Source organism: Chinchilla lanigera, unplaced genomic scaffold, assembly GCF_000276665.1.
Source record: "Chinchilla lanigera isolate Chin_1 unplaced genomic scaffold, ChiLan1.0 scaffold00037, whole genome shotgun sequence".
Taxonomy (NCBI): Eukaryota; Metazoa; Chordata; class Mammalia; order Rodentia; family Chinchillidae; genus Chinchilla; species Chinchilla lanigera.
Window position 1 is genome coordinate 12,739,641 of NW_004955438.1, and position 22,752 is coordinate 12,762,392.

General features: G+C 43.8%; 1 protein-coding gene across 1 annotated transcript in view; it reads right to left on the reverse strand.

The window, feature by feature from the left end:
- Nrde2 (NRDE-2, necessary for RNA interference, domain containing) overlaps positions 1-22,752 on the reverse strand; it is a 54,159-nt gene that overhangs the window by 13,435 nt on the left and 17,972 nt on the right. The window contains exons 2-8 of the mRNA XM_005390282.1: positions 21,042-21,150; positions 19,809-20,042; positions 14,409-14,564; positions 7,572-8,022; positions 6,088-6,493; positions 4,402-4,535; positions 1,367-1,487 (exon numbers count right to left, since the gene is read on the reverse strand). Of these exons, the coding sequence (XP_005390339.1) occupies positions 1,367-1,487; positions 4,402-4,535; positions 6,088-6,493; positions 7,572-8,022; positions 14,409-14,564; positions 19,809-20,042; positions 21,042-21,150 (1,611 nt within the window). The remainder of the gene's footprint in view (positions 1-1,366; positions 1,488-4,401; positions 4,536-6,087; positions 6,494-7,571; positions 8,023-14,408; positions 14,565-19,808; positions 20,043-21,041; positions 21,151-22,752) is intronic.

The following is a 22,752-nucleotide window of genomic DNA, read 5'->3' on the forward strand; positions in this document are numbered from 1 at the left end:
AAAGAAGTCTCAGCTGCCTGTAAAGTTCAATATTAAAAAACAAACAGGGTATATAAAATGGTACAGCCACACAGGAACAAGTTTGCCAGCTTCTCATAAAACTAAACATTCACTTAACCAGAACTGTGCTCTGCAACACTGAGCCCAGAAAAATCAAAACTTCCATTTACCCCCAAATGTATATAATAATGCTTATAGCAACTTTATTTATAGTGGCCCAAATGTCTTACTGCAGATGATTAAAGAAACTGTGACACAACTATATAATGGACTTGAATATATACATATTCAATGATATATATGGATTGAATATATATATATTCAATGATAAAATGGCCAGGCATGGTGGTGCCTGCCCGTAATCCCAGCACTCGGGAGGCTGAGGCAGGAGGATGATCAGGAGTTCGACACCTGCCTGGGCTACAAAGTGAGCTCAAGGCCAGCCTGAACTGCATAGCGAGACGCTGCCTCAAAACAACCAAAAACAGAAAAAAAAAGATAAAATGAACAAATTATTAACACATGCAACAACTCTTCTATGTATCTCAAGAACCTTGTGCTAAATGAAATTAATCTTAGAAAGAAAGGTACAGAGGCTCTGAGTGTTGCTGAGGATGCGGCAGAGTTGGAACCCTTGACACTGGTAGTAGGAACGTAAATCAGTACAGCCTCTGTAAAAGAGCACGGCATTAGAGAAAGTTAAACACAGAGTTACCTTAGCAGTGGGCAGTTCTACTTGTGAACCTTGCCTCAACCCCGCACAGTGCTGGGATTACAGGTAAGCCCCGACTATGGCCAGCTCCTTTTTATGGAGCTACAGGACGATGTGAAGTCGCACATGTAGCTCACACAGCATTTCAGGGGGTAGCTCTGGGTCAGAGTGTACATCTAGAACGTACCGTGGGATCATGTGCAATGGCAGTTATACAAATGCTAGTTAATCATTATTTTGCAATAGCTCTAAAAAAACAAGTATTTTCAAAGGATCTGTTGGTCTGCACATTGTGAGAAGAGCAGAAAGACTGTCTTAAATGTGTAATAAAAAGAATGGGTGGTAGGGAAGCTGGCAACAAGCGTGCTTCTTCAGACGCAATTTACAAAAGAAATAACTCCCTTCCTCTGGGAACTCAAATCTTCAGAGCCCTATGTACCCAACGAGTGGGATACTGAGAGTGCTCTATGAGGGCTCTAAAGAGAAGAAATGCCCTATTCTCCCATGAAATATACTTAATTTTTTTTTCAACATTTCAATGTGTGTATAATATTCTTAAACTACCGGCAAACAGCTTATGCAGATCATCATAAAGATGTAAAAACACATTCAAGCTAAGAAAGGTAGACCCATCCTCCCCGGGAAGAACCTCACCTGGGTTGATGATCACCCAGCCACCTCGCTCCTGCTGGTGCATCCACGCGCGCCAGCCCCGGGCGCCCTTCTCCCCAGGTCGCGGCTCTCCACTATCCCAGAAGGGCTCGAAGAATTCCACCTGTTCAGGTTGAAAAACAGAAGTTAGATCTCCCCTGTACACAACTGCTGTGTCACTGGGCAAAGGAAGTGCTGGTGGACAGAAGGGGTCACAGGACACCTGAAATCATGTTTGCCACCAGTGCTTGAAGTCAGTTCACAATACAGACCCCAAACTAGAAAAAGAATTATCTAGTCTGGTAGGCAGCCCCCAAGGGAGCTCCCACTACCCCACGCCCTGCCTTGGTATACACACTGAGTGTGGCCTGGACCTAGTGACATCTAACAAATCAAATATGGCCCGAGTGAGAGGTTACAAAAAGACTGGCCGAGGCTTGGTTCCAAGGGCCTGCAGCTGGGGCGGACAGGAGTGCTTTCCCGTTTCTGAGCCTCCAGGGTAGTCTAGCCAGGGACAGCAGCATGGCCAGTTCCTCTAATGCCACTGGACTCCCTAATTAATATCTGAGGTCATGGTACTTTCAAGACCTTTAAAGGAAAATTGGAAATTTCAATGGGGCAGACTGTGAGCTACTGAGGGGACAACCACATCTTAGGTAACTATTCATTCCTAACTTCTGCGCACGTGCACAGGGCTCAACACACGGTAGGGACTCAACAGAGGCTGACTGGCACAGATGTGCAGAGGGCGGCATATGGCCACGAGGCAGATGGTCTGCGCTTTAAGCCCAGCCCTCTGAGCACACTGACACTCAGGCACTGAGCCTGCAGTGTGTGGAAAGGAGCTCGCTGCAATAAACAACTCCCCACGGAACAGAATGCGAACGCGGCGCTGAGCAGGAGTGTGATCTTATTATCAACGGCAGCAAGACTCTTAATAGTAAGCGACAACCTTCTCTCATGAAAGCTTTCATAAAAAGCCTTTAAGGGGACAAGCAGCTCCTGGGAGGAAGCCGCAGCTGAGTCACAGGATTACGCAGCCTCAGGCCGGACAGTACCCCACACACATGGAAGAGCCAGGTCACCAGGAGTCACCACAGGACCAGGCAGGCACACGTGCTGATGTGGGAATGTGTCAGTCACCCCCAGAAGGGGAAGTGGGGAAATTACGCCCCCTCGTTACAGGTTTGCTCCTGTAACAAGTGATGGAAGAAAATGCATCAAGACGGACTTTCTTGTTTTGTTTTGTGTTTTAGATTTTTGAGACAGGGTCTTACTATGTAGTTAAGGTTGGTCTTGAAATCACTATGTAGCCCAGGCTGGCCTCAAACTCAGGGCAATCCTCCTGCCTCAGCCCCTTCCAAGTGCTGGGATTACAGGTGTGTACCACCATGCCCAGTAAAAAGAACGTTTTTTTTTTCTTTTTGTCTTTTTGAGATAGGCTTTCACTATGCAGTTCAGGCTGGCCTCAAACTCACAGTGATGCTCCTGCCTCAGCCCCCATGAGCACTGGGATTACAGGCATATTCCACCACACCCAGCCAAGAAGAAGGATTTTTTTCTAAAAATAGTGTGGCAGATGTTTACAAGCAAATCATTTATTCATAGAAACAGACCGGTGATCTCAGACTCGGCCTGTTTTACGTTATGCTACTGTGTTTATGATAACAGTGTCGCTCAGTAACAGAAGTAATAGGTATGAACACTGCTAAATAAGAAACCCTACTCAAGGTCATCATGTAGGTGCTCTGCACACACATGTGCTATTGGGATTGAAAACCACAAGACCTCGGATCAGGGTCTCTGGACACTTGAGAGCAGTGGTCCTCGATGCGTCGCAGCCATGGGCGGTGGCCTCCACTCATCAGTGACCACACCCATCGTAGAGAAGGGGCCTCAGCAGACAGAGGGCTGAGACGGTTTGGAGCCTGACTCAATCACTTCTGGATGGGCGTAGTGACACACACCTGTAATCCTAGCGCGTGGGAGGCTGAGGTAGGAGGCTTGCTGCGCGTTCGAGGCCAGCCTGGGCTACATAGTGAGTTCAAGTATAGCTCTGACTACATAGCAAAACCCTGTATCAAAAAAAAAAAATTTACTTCTGAAGCACAGCGTATTCTTAAAATATCAAACATGCCTTAAAACTACTTCTCTGGTTTATTAATAACCAGCTACACTAACATTAACTGGTATAATTCTTTAACCCCACTTTGTCCTGAGGTGGCATCAGGAAATAAATGGTCTTTACCGGCCGTTCATGACAATTCTGCCTGTGCGAAGCTTAGCCTTGCAAGACAGACTTCAGAATGGTTCCCCCTAAAGTCAGATGTCCTAGTCATAGTCCCTTACCCTCTTTACAGGGCGGAAAACTTAGTTTTCTTCAGTGTAAAAGGGGAGATAGATTTTCACATATGCTCTATGGCAAGATGTTCTGACTGCTTCGTGCAACAAACACTGGCAATGTGCCTTGTCACCTAGAAGATAAACCCTCCTCAGTGAGGATGGGCATTGACTTTGACTTCCTTTGCAACTCTAAAGGCTGAGGCAGTGAAAGGTTCGCTGGGGCACCAACACGAGACCCAGAGGGACAGACACAGAAGTGGGGGACAGTGACTCATGGCTTACAGCGGTGTGACAACTGCTCCCAACTGGGGCAAGTAACCTGCATTTAATCAAGGGCCATCAGGCATGGCGGTGCCCAGCTGGAACCCCAGCACTCTGAGAGGCTGAGGCAGGAGGATCAGAAATTTGAGCCCAGCCTCAGTAAGTTAAGAGACTTAGTGATACCCTCTCTCAAAATAAAAAGTAACAGAAGGGCTGGAGAGGCTGCAAAGGCCCTGGGTTCAATCCCCAGTACTGAAATATAATGAAGAAATGGGAGTCACATAAAAAAGAAAGGACACCAGTGAGTCTATGTGGGGAGAAGGGAGGACTCTTCTTTATCTAGCCACAGCAAGACCACTTGCAGTGCGGAATTTCCCTTGGGTCCCCAGACTGCTTCTGAGAGAGTGACAGACCGTGCACGCAGAGCTTGGTACCTGTACTTTGGTAGGCAGATCTTTCACACTGTCTGGTTTGAAGAAGGTGAAATCGACCATGGCCTGGAACAAAGAGATGGCCTTCTCCGAGTGGCCCGCCTGCCGCAGAAAATGGCACTGCTGAAGAAAGAGCGCTACCATGGGAAAGCAAAGAGAAGGGGCCCTCGTTAATACCACTGAAAGGAAAACATGCAGTGAAACACCAAGAATTCCTCTGACCAAGAACTACCGCTACATTTTCAAAGCTGTAACACACAAGTCCTGAGTTTACACACATGTCCTGATTTTAAAGCGATAACCACGGTACTGTGAGCCAAATATAGTTTTCCTAATTCTTATATTAAAACCACAAAATACAAATATTAACAGTAAAAAATATATGCTACCTAGAAATAAGTGAAGTGGTTGATATGAATGTTGCTGTCCAATACTCAACGCTCACTATCACAGGAAAAATTGTAGGAAAGGAGGACGGCGCAGCTTTTTCTAAGAAAGCAAACAGCTGCACCCAACTGAACACTAGATGGCACTATGCACCAGCAAGCTGCGCTTTACCTTCTGGACCTGCTGTGAACAAATCAAAGTCCCATGTTTGAAAATTTCCATTCATCGTAATTGTGGAGTTATTCCACTTAGTAAATAACATGAGACTATTTAAGCATATCACAAATAATGCCAAATATAAGGTTTAAAAATACATCCCATGTCATTCATTTTTATTTTTATTTATTTGGTGCTAGAGATTAAACCTAGGGCCTTGTGCAAGCTAAGCATGTGTTCTACCACTAACTAGCCTCCAGCGCCAAATGTCAGACTCTCCACCAGTGTGGGAAATGCTTATTACTTCTAGAGCAACACGTTTACGCTTTACGTTCTAACAGTAATACTCAATTTCAAATAAATGCCTGCACCGTGTATCACTCATAACGTGCACAACAGTCCTATAAAGCACGTGTTATACTACTGTTCCTGACAGAGAACCGGAGCCCACACAGGTCAAGAATCTGCATAAGGTCACACCATAGCTAATGAGGGAAAAACCCAAGATGCAAGCCGAAGACTGATACATTCATATTCTAGGCTTCTTTGGGACACACCGAAAACATTAACAGCATAATAACACAAATAATTTGTATCCATGCAGTCAGTATGGCATTGCATGTACATTAGTGCCAGAGACCCTAGAACTAGGGGTCTCAACAGGTAAGCCCAATAACAGCCAAACATCTGACTTGCCCAATAAGTAGAAAAGTTGGAGCTTCCTGTCTAATGTTACTTTCCTAACTCTGTTGGCTCTGATCCCACTCCTACCTGTATACCAAGAGCTGGGGGAGGGGTAGTAATTTGTTCTAATTAACTCGAGTTATAGCGCTTTTTTAAAGTCAGTTCTGAGAATTTAGAACAAAATAAATGACAATGAACAAAAGTCAGTTCTGAGAATTTAAAAATAAATTGTCAGCTGGGCGTGTGGTGCACACCTGTAATCCCAGCACTCAGGAGGCTGAGGCAGGAGGACTGCTGTGAGTTTGAGGCCAGCTTGGACCTACTTAGCAAGTTCAAGGCCAGCCTGAATTACACGGTGAGACCCTGCCTAAAAAAACCAAAAAGAATCTTCATTTCCAACTAACGTCAAATGAAAGGAAGTACACCTCTTCTCACACAACGCTTCCCGGCTTATCTGCTTACCGAACATGGCCTCCTCCGTGCCAGGCAACGCAGGGTGCGACAGGATGCTGCCGTCCTTCACCGCGGACAAAGTGCTCAAGCACTTTCCATAAAGACTGTGGATTTTTGAAATGGAAAAGGTGCTAAACTGGCTCTGGCAAAACAAAAGGTATTTCTGCCAAAGGGCAGTATTGTTGGGATGAAGAAAGATCAGTTTCTGCCACTCTTTGACCAGCGCGGGAGGCTCCCAGAACTCGGCGCAGAGCTTCAGCTTGGCGAGTTTCAGGTCCACGCTGCTCTGGTTGCTCTCGATGGCCCGCTCCAGAATGGCCAGCTTCTTCTCCAGGATGAGCTTCAAGGACTTCTTCCGCTTCTCCTGCTCTCCCTCCTCAATGGCATACAGGCCGGGGCTCTTCATGACCTCATCCTCAACAAAGGAAACACCAAGTTACTAAGGCAGCCTCAGAGCCTCAGAGTTCAACAGTGCTTCAACCAACTGACAGCCCTCGACGGGTTTTCCACCTCTTAAAACAAACTGTTACTCAGACTCTGGTGAAGGCCACTTATTTATCATAATTTCTTTCATGAAAACTCGGTTTCTCAGATGCTTACGTCTTTATTCTACTGACTGACCTGTCTACTGTCATTTTTAACTTAAATTTATGTACAATGCCTTGAAACCCTTTTCTGAAGAGCCAATCTTTCTGATAATGCAGCCAAGCCAAGCGTAGTGGCGCACGCCTGTAATCCCAGCACTTGGGAAGCTGAGGCAGGAGGATCGCTGAGAGTTCAAAACCAGCCTGGGCTACAAAATAAGCTCAAGCCCAGCCTGAACTGCATAGCAAGACCCAATCTCAAAAAGACAAAATAAAATAAAATAAAATAAAATAAAAAACAGCCAAATGTGCAACAAAATCTAATGGCTCAAAAGGCAGATAAAGACATATATTTTTGGGAAGCTGTAGTGGCCTGTATGCTCAGTAACTTCCTGAGCAGCCCCGTCTCTCCCACAGCTCTGTACACTTTGCTCATGTGGTTTATGCTCATGCGGTTTACACTTCAGGAAGGCCTCTCCCTGCCTGGTGAACATCTACTCTCCTCTCGAGAGTCTGCTCCTGCCCTGGAGATGTAGCTCAGTGGCAGAGTGCTTGCTTCACATGCACGAAGCTGGGATGGATCTCCAGCATCACAAAACCACCCACAAAAAACAAAGCACCTATTCTAGTTTCCTCTCCCCTTGGCAGCACTTCTTCCTCCCCAGTGACAGCTCACCGCGTTCTCAGGTAACATGAGCACCTTCACTACCCCAGGCTGCGTTTATTCCTCACACGTCAGGCTCCCTCACTGACTCTGGGCACGCGGAGGGCAACAGCTATGTTCTAATCATCTTTATTGCCCAGTGCCAGCGTTTCTCCCAGCAGCTCAAAGAGTGCTGCAGAGCAAATGGTCTGCCCAAGATCAGGGAAGTCATTCCGGGGTAAGAGAACCAGGACAGCGATACTTACCTGAAAAGCCACAAATGCCATCCACAGCTGAACATCCCGAGGGTTCTCCCGAACCTTCCTGTTAAACTCCTCCACCTTGGCCTTGAGCACAGCGCTCTCTCTGTCTGGCTGGGAGTCTGGCTGCTTTGACTCTTGCTCCGCAGGACCCTGTCCTTGTAACCACTGTGTGGTTGACTGATCATAAATCCCCAGCGGATTCAGCCAGCTCGCGACAGGAGCAGCCACATCTTCTGAGTCCTTCACCGGGATGAACACGCCCAGCTCCGAGGAAGGAGGCTCCGCTTTGCTGGTAACAGCAACTGTGTCGCTGTTCATTAATCCCACGCTCTTCTTCGTGAAATAGCGCTCCACGTGCTTGTGCGAATGCTTCTTTGACGTGGAAACTCCTTCCCAAGATACACACTGTTTCTTAGGGTTAATGCCCAGGCAGGAGTCTCCTTTCCTCTTATACCTAACATTAAAAAGGAAAGTAGTTACTACCCACTGGTGACTGGGTGCGCATCAGACCTAAATTCTCCTTACCCAAGTTCAGCGCATATATGCAAATTCACCCTGCCCTCAAATTGTTTCTATTTAGAGCCACACGAGAACTAGCGATTAGCTTTCTTCTGTCAGGCCTGACTTCTTTCTGTAACACTTTAACCCTTTATAAACATCTCCCTGAATTTAAATGATGTCCGTCTTCTACATCTTAGAAACATTTTTCTGGAGCTTTGTAGTTAAAGTACTGTAATATACACTGCCATTTGATCACCACAGTCATATGTGACAGGCAAGTCAAAAATTATCACCCCCTCTTTCACACAGTTCCTAAATAAGCACTGAGACCTGGACCCTAGGTCACCTATCTCCTAGGTCAGTCCCATTTTCTCAAGATTGCCTTGCATATGTACTTAAGAATATATCTAAGATTCTTTTTTTAACCCTGAAACAAAGTATGTCAAATGAAGTTACATTCAGTGGTTTTCTACTGTAGAGGAAAAAAGGATGGGTTCTAAAGTGCTTCTGTGGAACATATAGATGTTCCTAGAGATGCCAACAGATGACTACTGAATACCTGCACAGACAAAGGCTACAGAAAATTGTTTACTTTTCTGTCTGCATGATAGCAGATAACCCAGTTAAAAACTGAGCAAAAAAGGCTGGGCGTGGTGGCGCACACCTGTAATCCCAGCACTTAGGAGGCTGAGGCAAGAGGATCACTGTGAGTTTGAGGCCAGCCTGGGCTACAAAGTGAGCTCAAGGCCAGCCTGAACTACATAGTGAAACCGTGTCTCAAAAAAAAAAAGAAAACTGAGCAAAAGATATGAGCTGAAGTTTCACAAAGAAGATACAAATGGCCAACAGGAACATGAAAAAGTACTCAGTATCATTAGTGATTGAGGGAATAACAATTAAAACTACAATGAGACAAACACACTACATACCCTGGGAACAGCAGCGAGTAACCACAATTCTCATATGCTGTGGTACTAACATGAACTGATACAATCACTCTGGGAAAAGGTTTGGCAGTTTCTCAAGAAACTAAACACAGACCTACCCTCTGACACAGCAATTCTATTCCCAGGTATTTACCCAAGCGAAGGAAACCATATGTGTACACAAAGACTTGTGTGTACAAATGTTCTCAGTAGCTTTATTCTCAACAGCCAAATACTGGAAAGAGTTCAGGTGTCCGTCAACAGAAGAATGGATAAATGGCGGTAGCCAAACAATGCAATACTACTAGCAGTAAAAAGGAACACAGGTACATTCACCCATATGATGAATGTTATCACTATGTATATCTAAAACATACCAATAAAATTAAAAAAAAAAAAACAGAACAAACTGCTGATAAATGCCCATGGATAAATCTCAAAAACACTGTACTGAGTAAAGGAACCTAAATACAAAAGACTGTGTTATATGAGTCCATATATTAAACTCTAACCAGGCAAAGCTGATCAATGGTAGAGAAAAACTAGACCGGTCATTGCCCTTGGGAAGCGTGGGTGGCGACCGACTGGGAAGGAGCGTGAAGGAAATGCTGGGGGCAGGGTCACAATAACAGTGTGTATTTTCATAGAGGTCGGGGTTATGCAGATGTATACATTTTGCCAACACCCAAAATCGCTATATTACACTGTAAGTAAACTTCAAATAAAAAAAAATTTGAATTTTAACTAGTAATATACATGCTGAGGTATTTAGGCGGCAGTACATATACTCTCTGCAGTTCGCTTTAAAATGCATGCAAACAAAAAGCCAGGCGTGGTGGCACACACCGTAATCGCAGCACTAGGGAGGCTGAGGTAGGAGGACCATTTTGAGTTTGAGACCAGCCTGAGCTACAAAGTGAGCTCAAGGCCGGCCTGAACTGCATAGCAAGACCCTGTCTCAAAAAAAAAAAAGAAAAATGCAGCCAAGTAAGATGGCTGACACAGATGTGTGCCAAAGCAACTACGGAGAACATTCAAAGTAAGACGCAGGAGGTGGTTTTATCAGTGTAAAGTTCTTTCAACTTCTGTTGTATATTTGAATGTTTGTACAATTAAGCACTGCAGTAAGGAAAGGGCAGGGAAGAGTGGCCTCCAATTCTGTCAGCTCCCAGAAAGCTCTGTTTCCCTTGATGCTGGGCCCACCCTGTTCTCTCCACCGTCCAGGGCCCTCTCCTCTGCCTTGCCTCATCACTGCTCAGGCAGAGGTCCACTTTAGGAAAATATTTCCTCACATAACAGAGAAGTTCTCCCTCAAAGCCTGCCACAGGTTTAAACCTGATCCCCAAATTCATCTGACGATGATGTTTTGGACGTGGGGCTTTGGGAGGTAATTGGCACGAGGTAAAGAAATCAGCATGGGGCCCCCATATGCGACTTGCAGCTTTGTAAGGAGAAAAGCAAGAGACTTGAGCTGGCGTGTTTGCTCCGTCTCACCATGTGATGCCCTCTGCCATGTTATGATGCAGCAGGAAGATGCTGAGCTGAAGTTAATGCCATGCTCTTGGACTGCCCAGCCTAACCGTGAGCCACCTAAACTTCTTTATAAATTACCCGTTCTCAGGTATTTTGGTATAGCAACAGAAAACAGAACAAAACAAACCCTTTTTCTATCACACTTAATTCCTCCTAGATTACTTTAGAATAATCTTTCTCTACTGCACTGAGAATAAAAAACAACTATAACTGGGGCTAAAGTGGTTCAGTGTGTGCTTACCACACATGAGGTAGACAAATACACAAACAACAAAGGTGTGAGGAGGGACAACACTGAGCATTAGGTGTTCTGAATAAGCCTGTCATTCCCTTAGGAACAAATTGTAAGTAAAAAAGCCAGTTCTGTCTCTTTACAACTATTTCAATAGTATTGATTCCTCATTAGTTAAAAACATACAGTATCTTAGACATTCACATAATTTATTAAAAATGTTTGCTTTGCTGGCTTTTCAAATAATAGCTGCATTTCGTGTAGCAAATTAAAAATGCTGAGAAGGGAAAAAAGAATCTTACTGGTTTATATAATCTCCTTTCAGGTACGTTTCTGCATATGTACAGACATACATCCTTTTTAAAAATAGTTGACAGCGTAGAGTTTCAAGCTTCACCCCTCCTTCCCCCCTACTTTTAAGCATTTCTTCATACCACTATTCTTAGAAAATGTAATTTCTATTGGTTTCAAGTTGTACTGTTCTATTGTATGGATTACAATAATTTAACTGTTTTCCTACTGTTGAACATTTCAGTTATATATCATAGAATCTTAATACCTAGACAGGCCTAGGCTATAATTTAATGCAATATTCCCCCAATGAAGGTACTTTTCCTATAAAATCCTCATCAAATAATCTGTTAGACTTCACTTAAATAATTTCAGAGGTAGAAACCCCTACTTTATAGAGGTTCAATAAATGACACCTTTATATACATTTAATTTAAATGAATGCAAGTACAGATACTTAGCCAAAAATAATAAAAATGGAGAGAGAATAAACATCTCTAAATGGAGCACACAGCTGTGCCCTGACTGCACTCAGTGGGCCTGGCCCTGGAGTGAGCTGGGCTAGGCAAAATAAATATGCTGGGGGCCAGTGATCTAGCTCAGTGGCACAGCACCTGCCTGGCAGTGAAAGGTCCTGATTTTGATCCTGGTACCAAAAAACAAACAAAAAAAAAAAAAGCAAAATAAATTTGCTTTTCCTTTAGTGGCTTCCACTCTCACATACCCCACACAGTAGCAAACTGTCTGTGTCCACATTCCAACACTACCACTGACTAGCTGAATGAACTTTACCAAGTTATTAAAACCTGTGTCTATTAGTCAGCTTCTCGTTTCTATAACAAAATACCTGAGGCAAGCTACCTCATAAAGCAAAAGAGATGTGGTTTGCCTCACAGTTTTGGAGACCAGAGCATGATGCAAGCACGGTTGAGGGCCCCTTTTACTGTATCACATCACGGTCGGAGTACTTGTATACCTCTGTGCCCATCTGGTCTCTCAGCCTCTCCTCACAAAGCCATGACGATTCAACCATGGGGCTCAACCCAAACGACAAAATCTAATCCAACCATTTCCTAAAGGTCTCACTCTTAACACCAAGGTTAGATTAAATTTTCACCCCGAGTACCTTCAACATAAGACTTTGGGGTTATGGACTTTCTCAGGGACTTTGGTCCTCTGGCTAGCTCAGAGTGCCGTGTGATCCACGTCTTCCCAGGCCTGGGACTCACAGTTATACAGCTGCCACTGATCCAGGCAAGCCTGCCCCACTGAAACGTAACCAAGTTACGAGGCAATCAGCAACGCCCAAGTACTCTTTGCACTTTAAACTAATAAAGTTGTGCCTAATTACTCTCTTCCTAAGACTGTGCCTTTCATTAGTAGAACCTCTTTGGTAGTGTTTTCTCCTTTTTTCATCTGTTAATAAATAATAACCCTTTGAAGTTCAGTGGTTCAGTGTGTGCTTACCACACATGAGGTAGACAAATTCACATGAGGTAGTTCTAATTCTCTGTCAAATATTAATAATATCTGAGTGTAAGGTAGGACAGGAACTCTAATTCCAAATTTACAAATTAAAAACAAGCTCAACAGATAGGTGACTTGCCTAGGATTATGCAACTAGAAACAGCAATCAGAATGAAAGCGTGGGTCCTCTGTTCACAATGCCACCAAGTGTCCTACCGCAGACCTGTCTCCTTTCTGTCTGTGGTTCACATCCCAAGCGTGCTGCCCCCTGGCTGCCAGGTCTCCAGCAGTTACTTAGCCTCCCTGAGACTCCTTTTCCTCCCCAAGCACCGCTGCAGGCACCCACAGCTAACAGCACACAGCGCAAGAAGCAAAAGGCCATAGCACATGCCTCCTGCCAGCTCACGTCCGCTGACCTCGTCACAGTGGGGTCCAGCAAAGACTGCAGGTGTATTAAAGTAACCCAAAACGTAGCCAGGCATGCTGGCGCATACCTGCAATCCCAGCATTCCGGGAGGCTGACAGGAGGATCATAAATTTGAGCCCAGCCTGGGTAACTTACTAAAATCATGTCTCAAAATAAAAAATAAAAGGGCTGAGGAGTTAACTCAGTGCAAAGGCCCTGGGTCCAATTCCCAGTGCTAACAAAAAAGAAAGAAAAACCCAAAAATATATGTATATGCTTTACATATGATAATCATTTATTCTTTGCCATAAGGCTTCAGTCAACAGTATACCAATTAAAAACAACCGTGACAAACTCATCATAAAGGAAATTTTAGTCAGAATTATGTGCTGAGATATAATGTCAGGATGAGTGAAACATGATTAAAATTTGGAAATACAGTAAAGTATTGGAAAATGAAATTTATTTGTTTTGGGGGCCTACCAGGAATCGAACTCAGGACCTTGTGCTTGCCAGGCAGTCACTGTGCCGCTGAGCTATCTCCCTGGCCCTGAAATTTATTTTAAAGTGCAACTGGCCTACACAGAATATTTCCAAGATTTCCTCTTGACCTTATATTCTATGATTCTCTTGCTTTGATTTTCATTACCCACAAAGACTGTGTGTTATTGGTCTCTATATTCCCAAGTTTCATACAAATTAGTATCTAAAGGGTTTTAGTTAGTACTCAGCGGGGTCTCAGTAAGTTGCCCAGCCTGGCCCTGAACTCACAATCCTCCCCTCTCAGCCTCCCAAACAACCGGGATTACATGCATGAGCCACTGCGCCTGGCTTACACAAATATTTTTTTTGATTTGACAGTTTACAGGGAAAAAGTTCAAATTCATTACAACAGATACTACAGCAAGTAATACCACCTATTCTTATGATTATCTGGTGCTATATGCTAGAAATACCTTGAGAAGTCAGTACCATTAAATGTCATTTTCTGAAATGGTACTTGTGGGGGATGAACAAATAAAACGCTTTGCTACTTTTGTTTTGTTTTATTTTGTTTTCCGGTACCAGGGATTGAACTCAAGACCTTGCGCTTGCCAGGCAGACGCTGTGCTACTGAGCTAAATCCCCCAGCCCCTCTTTTGCTACTTTTTAAATGGTATATAGATTAGAACAAATGGCTTCTAGATACTCATCACAACTAATTATTGTAATTTTAGATTCGTTCATTCAAGAAACACCTATTAAATACCTACTACACCAGCCACTATGCTAAGCACCAAGAATAAATGATTAATCTGACCTGCCCGCAAAGATCACACTTTCACTTTAGAATGTGAGATGAGATGTGTCCCTTTAACAGCTTAATAATCATAAGACCCAAAAGAACCTGTAAGAGAGAAATAAAGAGGCAAACAGTGCTCAGAGTTCAGAGGAGAAATGAGTTACTTCCAACAGCAAGAGTCAGGGCAAAGTATTCTGGGTACCTGGCCACATCCCCTCGGTAAAGAGACTTGTATTCCCAGTTTGCAGGATCTGGTTTCTTATCTGTTCTAAAGACCTCTCCTGTCAGAGTCTGGACGTCCTCAAGCCAAACGGAGTGATGTCCAACAGCAGCAGCAGCAGCGGCGGCACTTCCTTGACTGTGGGACAAAGAAAAGAGACACTTCAGAAATCTTCCAGTGATATACTAGGCATTTTCCAAAATGTGGAAGTTAAGTCTTTCAAATTCCACACTGCGTCAAAAACACCAAGGTACATAAAACTGCACATGTCACAGAGATGAGAGGAAGATTCTTACTCTGGAAAGAGTTGCAAAAATAAAACAAAACTAAATGACACTTCAACAAGAAAACTCTCAGAAATTAAGCTGAAGTATTACCAGAGTCTTGGGACAAAACCCAGGTCCAGGGGTCCCAAAAGACCACACTGGAAGACCCATCCTGTAACACCAACTGAGGAAACGAGCAGTGGCAGGAAAGGAGCCTAATCAGCATGGCCGTGCTGGGATGGGCCGTGCTGGGATGAACAGATCAAAAGCTTCAAAATCTGTCCTCAAGGGGCTGGCAGAGCTTTGGGGGAGGATGAGGGAAACAACGGCAGGATTTGGTGTCTGCATAGCTGGCAGTGTAGGCGACCCTGGTCAGCCTGTGTTCCGGTTGATTCATACCTCAGGACTGGTCCTGTAAGGTTCTCCAAGAGAATCATCTCGCTCATCACAAGATGACGACAAGAACTGCTCCTGCTTAGTGGATGACCCCACCGAGGGTGGTCTGTGAGGCTCTGCCTTTCCTGGAATGCAAAATGACTGCAGTTTCAGGATAATGACTAGAGACTCCTAGGCATCACTGTAGGAGGATGACAGCTGGTTGTGAAGGCTGGCAACTAGATGCCCCATAAATCCTGAAAATTAGTTACTCTTATCTTGGTGTCCTGTCTCAAGGAGGGATGAGACAGGCTAGGCAAATTCAGGCCCGATAAACTTGGTGTTACACTCCCTAAGTGATTAACACGCCTATGTGCAGAGCTGAGCACGAATCTAATCCAAAGTTTTTAAGTAGTAAAGGAGAAAAACGAGGCAGAGGCTAAGCTTCATCCTGCTTTTAGTTTCCCACTGGGCACCTGCAGGCCCAGTCTGTGAATTCCTGTCACAGAAGGATATAGGTGTTCTTTTTAAATATTTCATTTAAATGGCTTTCATTAGAATTTCAAATGTATTTCTAAATAAGGTTTTTTCCTTAAAAAAAAAAAAATACTCCTATTCTAAGGCACTTTAGAGTGCTAGGCAGAGGGGCTACCACACATTCAAAGGTGACAATCGCCACCTGACCTTTGCTTCACCTAACTCAGGGATGACGAACCTTTCAGAGGCCAAGTGTCCAAACTGCAACCCAAAACTCACTCACTGATCACAAAGTGCCAACACCACACTACAAGCAGACTTGAAGACTGAGGTTTTACCTTAGACAAAACAACTGTTCTCAGTGCTGGGCTGCTGGGGGGACTTCGCTGCGTGCTGACAGCGAGGGCTCTGCGTGCCCACTTCCGCACGCGTGCCACAGGTGTGCCACCGCTGACCTCACTGATACCAAAGTGCTCAGGTACTTACTCCACCTCATCACTTCAGAAAGGCTCTAGTCTGAACTGTTTATTCAAGTGTGGTCTCAGTCCACTCTCAGAGTCCTGTCCTGTGCGTGTCGTGCCTGTGCGTCTGCAGCTCCTTCCGAAAGGGCAGAACCCTGCGAGTCCACCTAACACAAGACCCTTGTTTCTCTGATCCAATTTGTGGACTGGCTGACTTTCAGCTCAGATACAAAGGAAAGGAACTGCTTCCCTAGGGGTTAAGTGAGAGGGAAGGACGCATTTCCTGGCATCTAATATCCTTTTCTCCACTAACGAACATCAGCTCATCATGCTGATGACACAATAAGCTGCCAAAGAAGTCAAAACAGCCACTAACTGTTGTTCCATCTTTCAGCTCTGCTGAGATACAAACAAAGATTCTGGAGGATTCTAAATCATTCTTGGCAGGGAATACAAAGGAATGACATTTCAAGGATACAAAGTAGCCACTTAATAAATATGTGTTCAATGATGAGTCTCAGGTTAAAATATAAAATTCATTAAAATCAATTTTAATACATTCACCTCCAGAACCACTGTGGAGGGTTGTCCACAAAAACTGCAAGGGGCAGAGAAAAGAGGAAGAGCCCAGTGGGAAAAGATCAATGCATTCCAGAAAGAAAAGGAAAGCCAAGGGGGGAGGCAGGTGGAAGCGACTGCAAACCACCTCCTGGGAGGAAACAAGTCTTATCTTTACCCTAGTAGAGTACTGAGGTCAGGAAGCAGGGTGTGACGGGTGAGGAAAAGCTGCATGCTAGGAAAGAGCTGCCACCACCTCATGGTGAGGGAAAACATCCCAGGAAAGAAAGGCCAATTAGCAAAAACCTCTGGGATCCCCTGCAGTACGGTCCCACAAGGTACGCTATCTTCCATGAACCCACTCTCCTGACGTCATGGAAAGACATTCACAACTCATTAATACCTTATCTTTGTCTATGTGGAAACAGTTCCTCCAGGTCAATCTTCTCAAGAAGAAATCACAGAAGTTAAAGCAAGAAAGCTAACAAGGACAAGAACAATGTATTTTGATCTTAGTAAGACTACCCCCAAAAAACGCAAACTTAAAAATGCTACTTGGGCAAGCGTGGTGGTGCACACCTGTAATCCCAGCACTTGGGAGGCTGAGGCAGGAGGATTGTTGCGAGTTCAAGACCAGCCTGGGCTACAAAGTAAGCTCAAGGCTAGCCTAAACTGTGTAGCGAGACCCTGTGTCAAAAAGACAAAAAAAAAAAAAGCTATTTGGATCATAAAATCAAGAGATTATGCCCTCTGAAATGGGTAAAAGCATAAAGATGAAATTAAGAATCCTCCAAATCTTTGTGCGGTTCCTATGTGGTTTCAGGAAATCCTTTAAAACCATTTTCTCAGCTCTAAAAAAGGACAGGTAGATAAAAGGTGAATTTTCAGAAGCCATAACAAGTAGCTTCTTTAAAGACATACTAAAAAGCAAGGATAATGGGCTAGCTATGGTATAGGCAAGCTAGGAACTTGCCTAGCACATACAAGGACTTGGGCTTGATCCCTTGTATCACTGAGTGGGCTGGGTGGGTAGACAGACAGACAGACAGACAGCAGCTAGATACAGTGGCACACTCTGGGAGGCTAAAGCAGGAAATTGCAGGCCTGCATGGGCAACTTAGTGAGACAAAGTCAAAGTTAAAAAAAATAATAATAATTAAAGGGCTGGGGATGTAGCTTAGTAGCTCAGTGTGAAGGCCTTGGTTCCAGTCCCCAGTGTCACAAAAATAAATGCACAACAGATAGATAGATAGACAGACAGACAGACAGACAGGCTGGCAGGCAGGAAACCAGCAAGAATATCGATAATATATTCACTCATTCAAACAGCACAAACACTGCATCAGGGTCTGTGCCAGGTACTGGGGCAAACAGTGCTAAGCAAGGCAGCTTGAACTCCTACCCTCATAAATTCAGCCCAATTCAGAAACTTTGGCTTAACTTCTGTATCTTTTCCTCCTAAGAGCAAGCATAGGTTACAGGTATAGCATCTGAGCTACAGAGGGCTAAAGAAACTTGGCTTCTCTGAGCCACAGGGCCTGGCACTCTTCACCACTGCTCTGACGACATGCTCCAGGATCCCGCAAGACGGCAGTGCCTGCCTCTCTGATGGAAACACTCAGACCTGCGCCAATGTGGAGCTCTTACGGACACCCACAGGCCTACCGAGCACACAACCAAAGTAAATGATCTCTGAAAGGCTGCAAAGATCTCAATAGCACTATTTTTTTTTTAAGTATGCTCAGAACAAGTACTTCAATGTTCTCTCTTCTAGACTGTGGAAGCAAAGAAAAGAAAAAAGTTGGATGAGTAATACTCCAGGTAGCTTCACCACATGCCATCTTTTCCACCTAATGTGCCTTTCTACACAGGAGGATGTTCAGCTAAGCAGAGAAAAAGCTATCCTGAGTACCCGTGCTGTGGCCCTTCTGTGGAATGATGAGCATTTCTCTCAAGTAGACAGTAAAGATAGACATGGGGAGAAATACAGCTCCCAAGGACAGAAATACTGCGGTCATCAGCTATACTACACCTTCGCCACAATGGTTCTCAGCAGATTTAAAGTAAAGGAGAAGGACAAAAACCAACTACCGAAGAGCCACATTAACCTTAACCAAAGAGAGAGGGCAAGGGTGGAAGGGGAGAGAGCGCAAGAGAGACACGGGGGTCATGAACACAGACGGAATGAACTCGAAGAAGATGCTTTTGGTACTGAGCGTGGGTGTCAACAGTGCTCAGGGCCGGAACCCTTCACTGCACAGCGCACTGACTCCCACGCCTGCTGTGGGCTACACTGTGCCCTCTTTCAGAAATCCCAAGACAGATCCCTTTTGATTTTGTTTTCTTGAGACAAGGTCTTGCTCTGTAGTTCAGGTTATCCTTGAACTCACTATGTAGTCCAGGCTGGCCTTGAACTTGCGGTGATCCTCCTGCCTCATTCTCTGGAAGGCTGGGATTACCATGCCATCATGCCTAGCCCAAAGCAGATTTTGACACCATCATTACTATGTCTAAATAATATTTCCCAAATGAAATGATGTCCCTAATTTTTTATGACAATTTTTCTTTTGCTTTTAAGTTGATCTAATGGGAGAGTTCTCTCTCTTTTTTCTTTGTGTTATGGTTTGTGTCTGGATATCCTCCAAAGCCTCAAGCAGTCATGGGGCAGGCTTCTAGAATTTATGATTGATTCACGGGTGTGAGTGCTACACTCGCCCTGGGGCAGGTAGCTTGCATACAATGTAAGGGAGGGAAAGAGGCTGCTTGCTGCTGCTCCTCCCTTTTTGCTCTTGTTGCTTTTGCTGTCTTCTGCAGCCATGAACTGTTGCCCTGTGCCATGTGCCACTCTGCCTCGAAGCCAGCCGAGTATGGACTGAAACCTCCACAAACTGTGAACTAAATAAGCCGGAATTTCCTTCCTTAATTTTGGGCACTGGGTATTTTGTCTCAGCAATGAGAAAAAAGTAACCAAGATACTCTGGTACTGAGGCATGAACCCTCATTCACATTGAACTACATCCCCTTAGAATGGATCTCACCAAGTTATCCAGGTTTGACACAGACTTGTGATCCTCCTGCCTCGGCCTCCGGGAGTTCTGGGATTACAGGTACACACCACTACACCTGGCTAGCGTTCTCTTTAATTGACTAGCTAAAAAATCATTCAAATATCTAACTTGTGGCAACAATCAAGGGAGAAAAATTCAAACTTGAAATATGAGCAGTCTCTGAGGACAGCAAGCTACCTGGCTCTCTCAGATTCCTTCTGACTACTCCTGATGCTTCTGGACGGTCCGTCCTTTCCAGAGTCAGTATCTGGCTCAGACTCGCTGCTACTCGACTGCCCGTGTTTCCTCTTTGTCTTCTTGTAGTGCTGATGCTTTCTTTTTTTCTTTTTCTCCTTCTTCTTTTTTCTGCTTATTTGTGCAAGCTTTTTGTTAGTGTCACTTTCATCTGAAGGCTCTGACTTCAGAGGACTCCTGTTTGGGAAAAATTGATTTCAAAAGAGAAGTAGGGAGAATATTATGTAAAGAAGTAAATACACAAATAAATATGTCATAGGGACCTCTATGAATGTTTACACAAATTTGCTATTTACCATACAGTTACTTTCCTCGATTACAACTCAACCTGAAGACTTAAGAATTGTACCTAAAATAAGTGAAGAACATTTCTCAATAGTTTCTAAACCTGTACTTTCACCTGCATTCATCTTTAAATGAAGGTAACATACTAGTTACTCTGTCAGCTAAAGTATTTGAGCAACATTACTAAAGTTTCATTTTCAGTGCCACAAGATATCCATAAGACCAAAAATAAAAACAAAATGCTTAATGGTGGTCCTTCTTTTTAAAGGTGAAAATGAGTTTTTCTTCCTCGTTACTGAAGTATCTTAGACAAAATTCTTCTTGAGTGTTAATTAGTATCAATTTCCAAAGGCTTCCTAGGCATTTCGGCCTGCAGTTTTTTCACTGTTTTAATGAGGTTCTCTAATCTATTTGTGAAAGAGCGTATTTCTCAATTCAGTGAGCTATAAAAAATTATGTCACAGCTGGGGAGAGATGCGTGTCATTCTGCTTTCCCCAATGTTTTCATTAGATTTTTATCTTATGTTATGTTATATGAGCTATTTTTACAAAAGTATTGAATATGCAATTAAAGAAATTCTAAATTACAATATCCTAAAGGTTACTAATGAGGTTAGTAAAGTTACTTGAGAATCACAATGCTGCCATTTCCCTCATGTCCTAATTATAGGCGCTAATTGTGTCACACACTTGCTACTGCAATGGAAAGAAGAAAAAAACAAAAAAGAACAATCTATAGGAGTGAGGTCAGGGAAACAGCCAAGAGTCCCTCGTTTCTCTAAGGAAAGGAAGAGCTTTACTGGGCTCTTTTGCTATAGGGTTTTGCATCAGTTAAGCCAAACTAGAGACACTATGGGAACAAAGGCTAAAATCCATCTGTCAAAAAATTACCTTGTCAGTGTGGGCCCTTTGGAAACAAGGGCTGCGGGCTCCTTGGTTTCTTGGTTCAGCGATGTTATCGTTCCAACACAAAAGCTTGGGTTGCTCAGCCAGTCTAATTCTGTACATGCAAAAGGGAGAAAAGAGCAATAAAATTAGTTCAATATGACTTCTAAAGCAGGAAATTCATTCATCTTATCAGCTGGCATCCCAGTCCACAGCCAATGTCAGCCAGACACTTTTTAACAGCCCACAGAAGCTGAACAGAATCCATGAAATTTTTATTTCACAGGGCACGGTGCTTTAACACACACTGAAATATTTAAGACTGAAATCCTCTTCTGATATCAAGCTACAGCTTAAGCAAAAGCCACGAAGCAAGGGTGGCCTAAAAGGCAACGCGATTTTATATATTCCGTCCATGCTATCTAATGAGCTTAAATACCTCCAAAAGCATTAGGTCTGCTAACCTCAAATTTGACTTAGACAATTCCTACAACTTAAAAAGTCAAATCATGCATAAAAGCCCACAAAGCTTGATGTTATAAAGACAAAAATCATCTAACAAATATGCAATGATCGATCTTAGTATAACAACCACCTCTTTCTTTGGAAACAAAAAACACAACATTCAATTACTAATGCTAAAATTATATACATGTTAATAGCGATTACAGGCGGGTGATAAGATTGAATACTTAAAAATGTTTTTATTTATCCATAACTTGGATCTTTCCTACAATAAATTATCTCTAAATTTCTTACTTTCAAGGGACTGCAGATATAGCTCAGCAGCACAAGCACCTGCCTGGGAAGCGCAAGGCCCTGAATTCAATTCCTGGTACCGCCCCCCAAAAATTTCTTACTTTCTAACTTTTAAAGAATCTGAGCTGTGAGGGAAGGCAAAGCATGAGCCAGGTGTGGGGTGGCACACATCTGTAATTCCAGCCCTCAGGAGACTGAGGCTTGAGTTCAAGGCCAACCTGGGCTACAAAGTGAGTTCACGGCCAGCCTGAACTACAAAGCAAAGACCTTGTCTCAAAAAAAATAAAATAAAATAAAATAAAGCATGAGATGGCATTCACAAGGAGGCCCATAGAAGGGCTCATATTGTCTTGTTTTGTTTTAGGGTAAGAGGGCAAAGCACATCCATATGCTGAGGAAAAAGAACACAGAAAATGCTAAAGATCCAAGAGAAAGGGGTAACTGCAATTTTAATTGCAGCCTTACTGATTCCTTGTTGGTGTGTAAATTATACCAGCAATTACTGATGTAATTTACACACCAAAAAGTCCCCTCACTTAAGGGATAGTTGTACAACCACCTCCAACACTGCAAAACATTTTCATCATCCCATAAAGAAATCTGATCACCTATCTCCCAGTACTCCCGCTTCAGCCCCAGGCAACCACTCATCTGCTTTTGACTCTACATATCCAGTTATTTAGACTTTTTTTTTTTGTCTTTTTGAGACAGGGTCTCGCTATGTAGTTCAGGCTGGCCTTGGGCTCACTTTGTAGCCCAGGCTGGTCTCCTAGATGTTTAATTTAAATGCACTCAGACAATAAACAGTCCCTTCCAACTTGCTTCTTCCACTTGTGTAATGTCTTCAAGGATCATCCATGCTGCATTCTTTTTTTTTTTTTGGTTTTTCTCCGGTACCGGGAACCGAACTCACGACCTTGCGCTTGCCAGGCAGGCGCTTTTGCCGCTGAGCTAAATC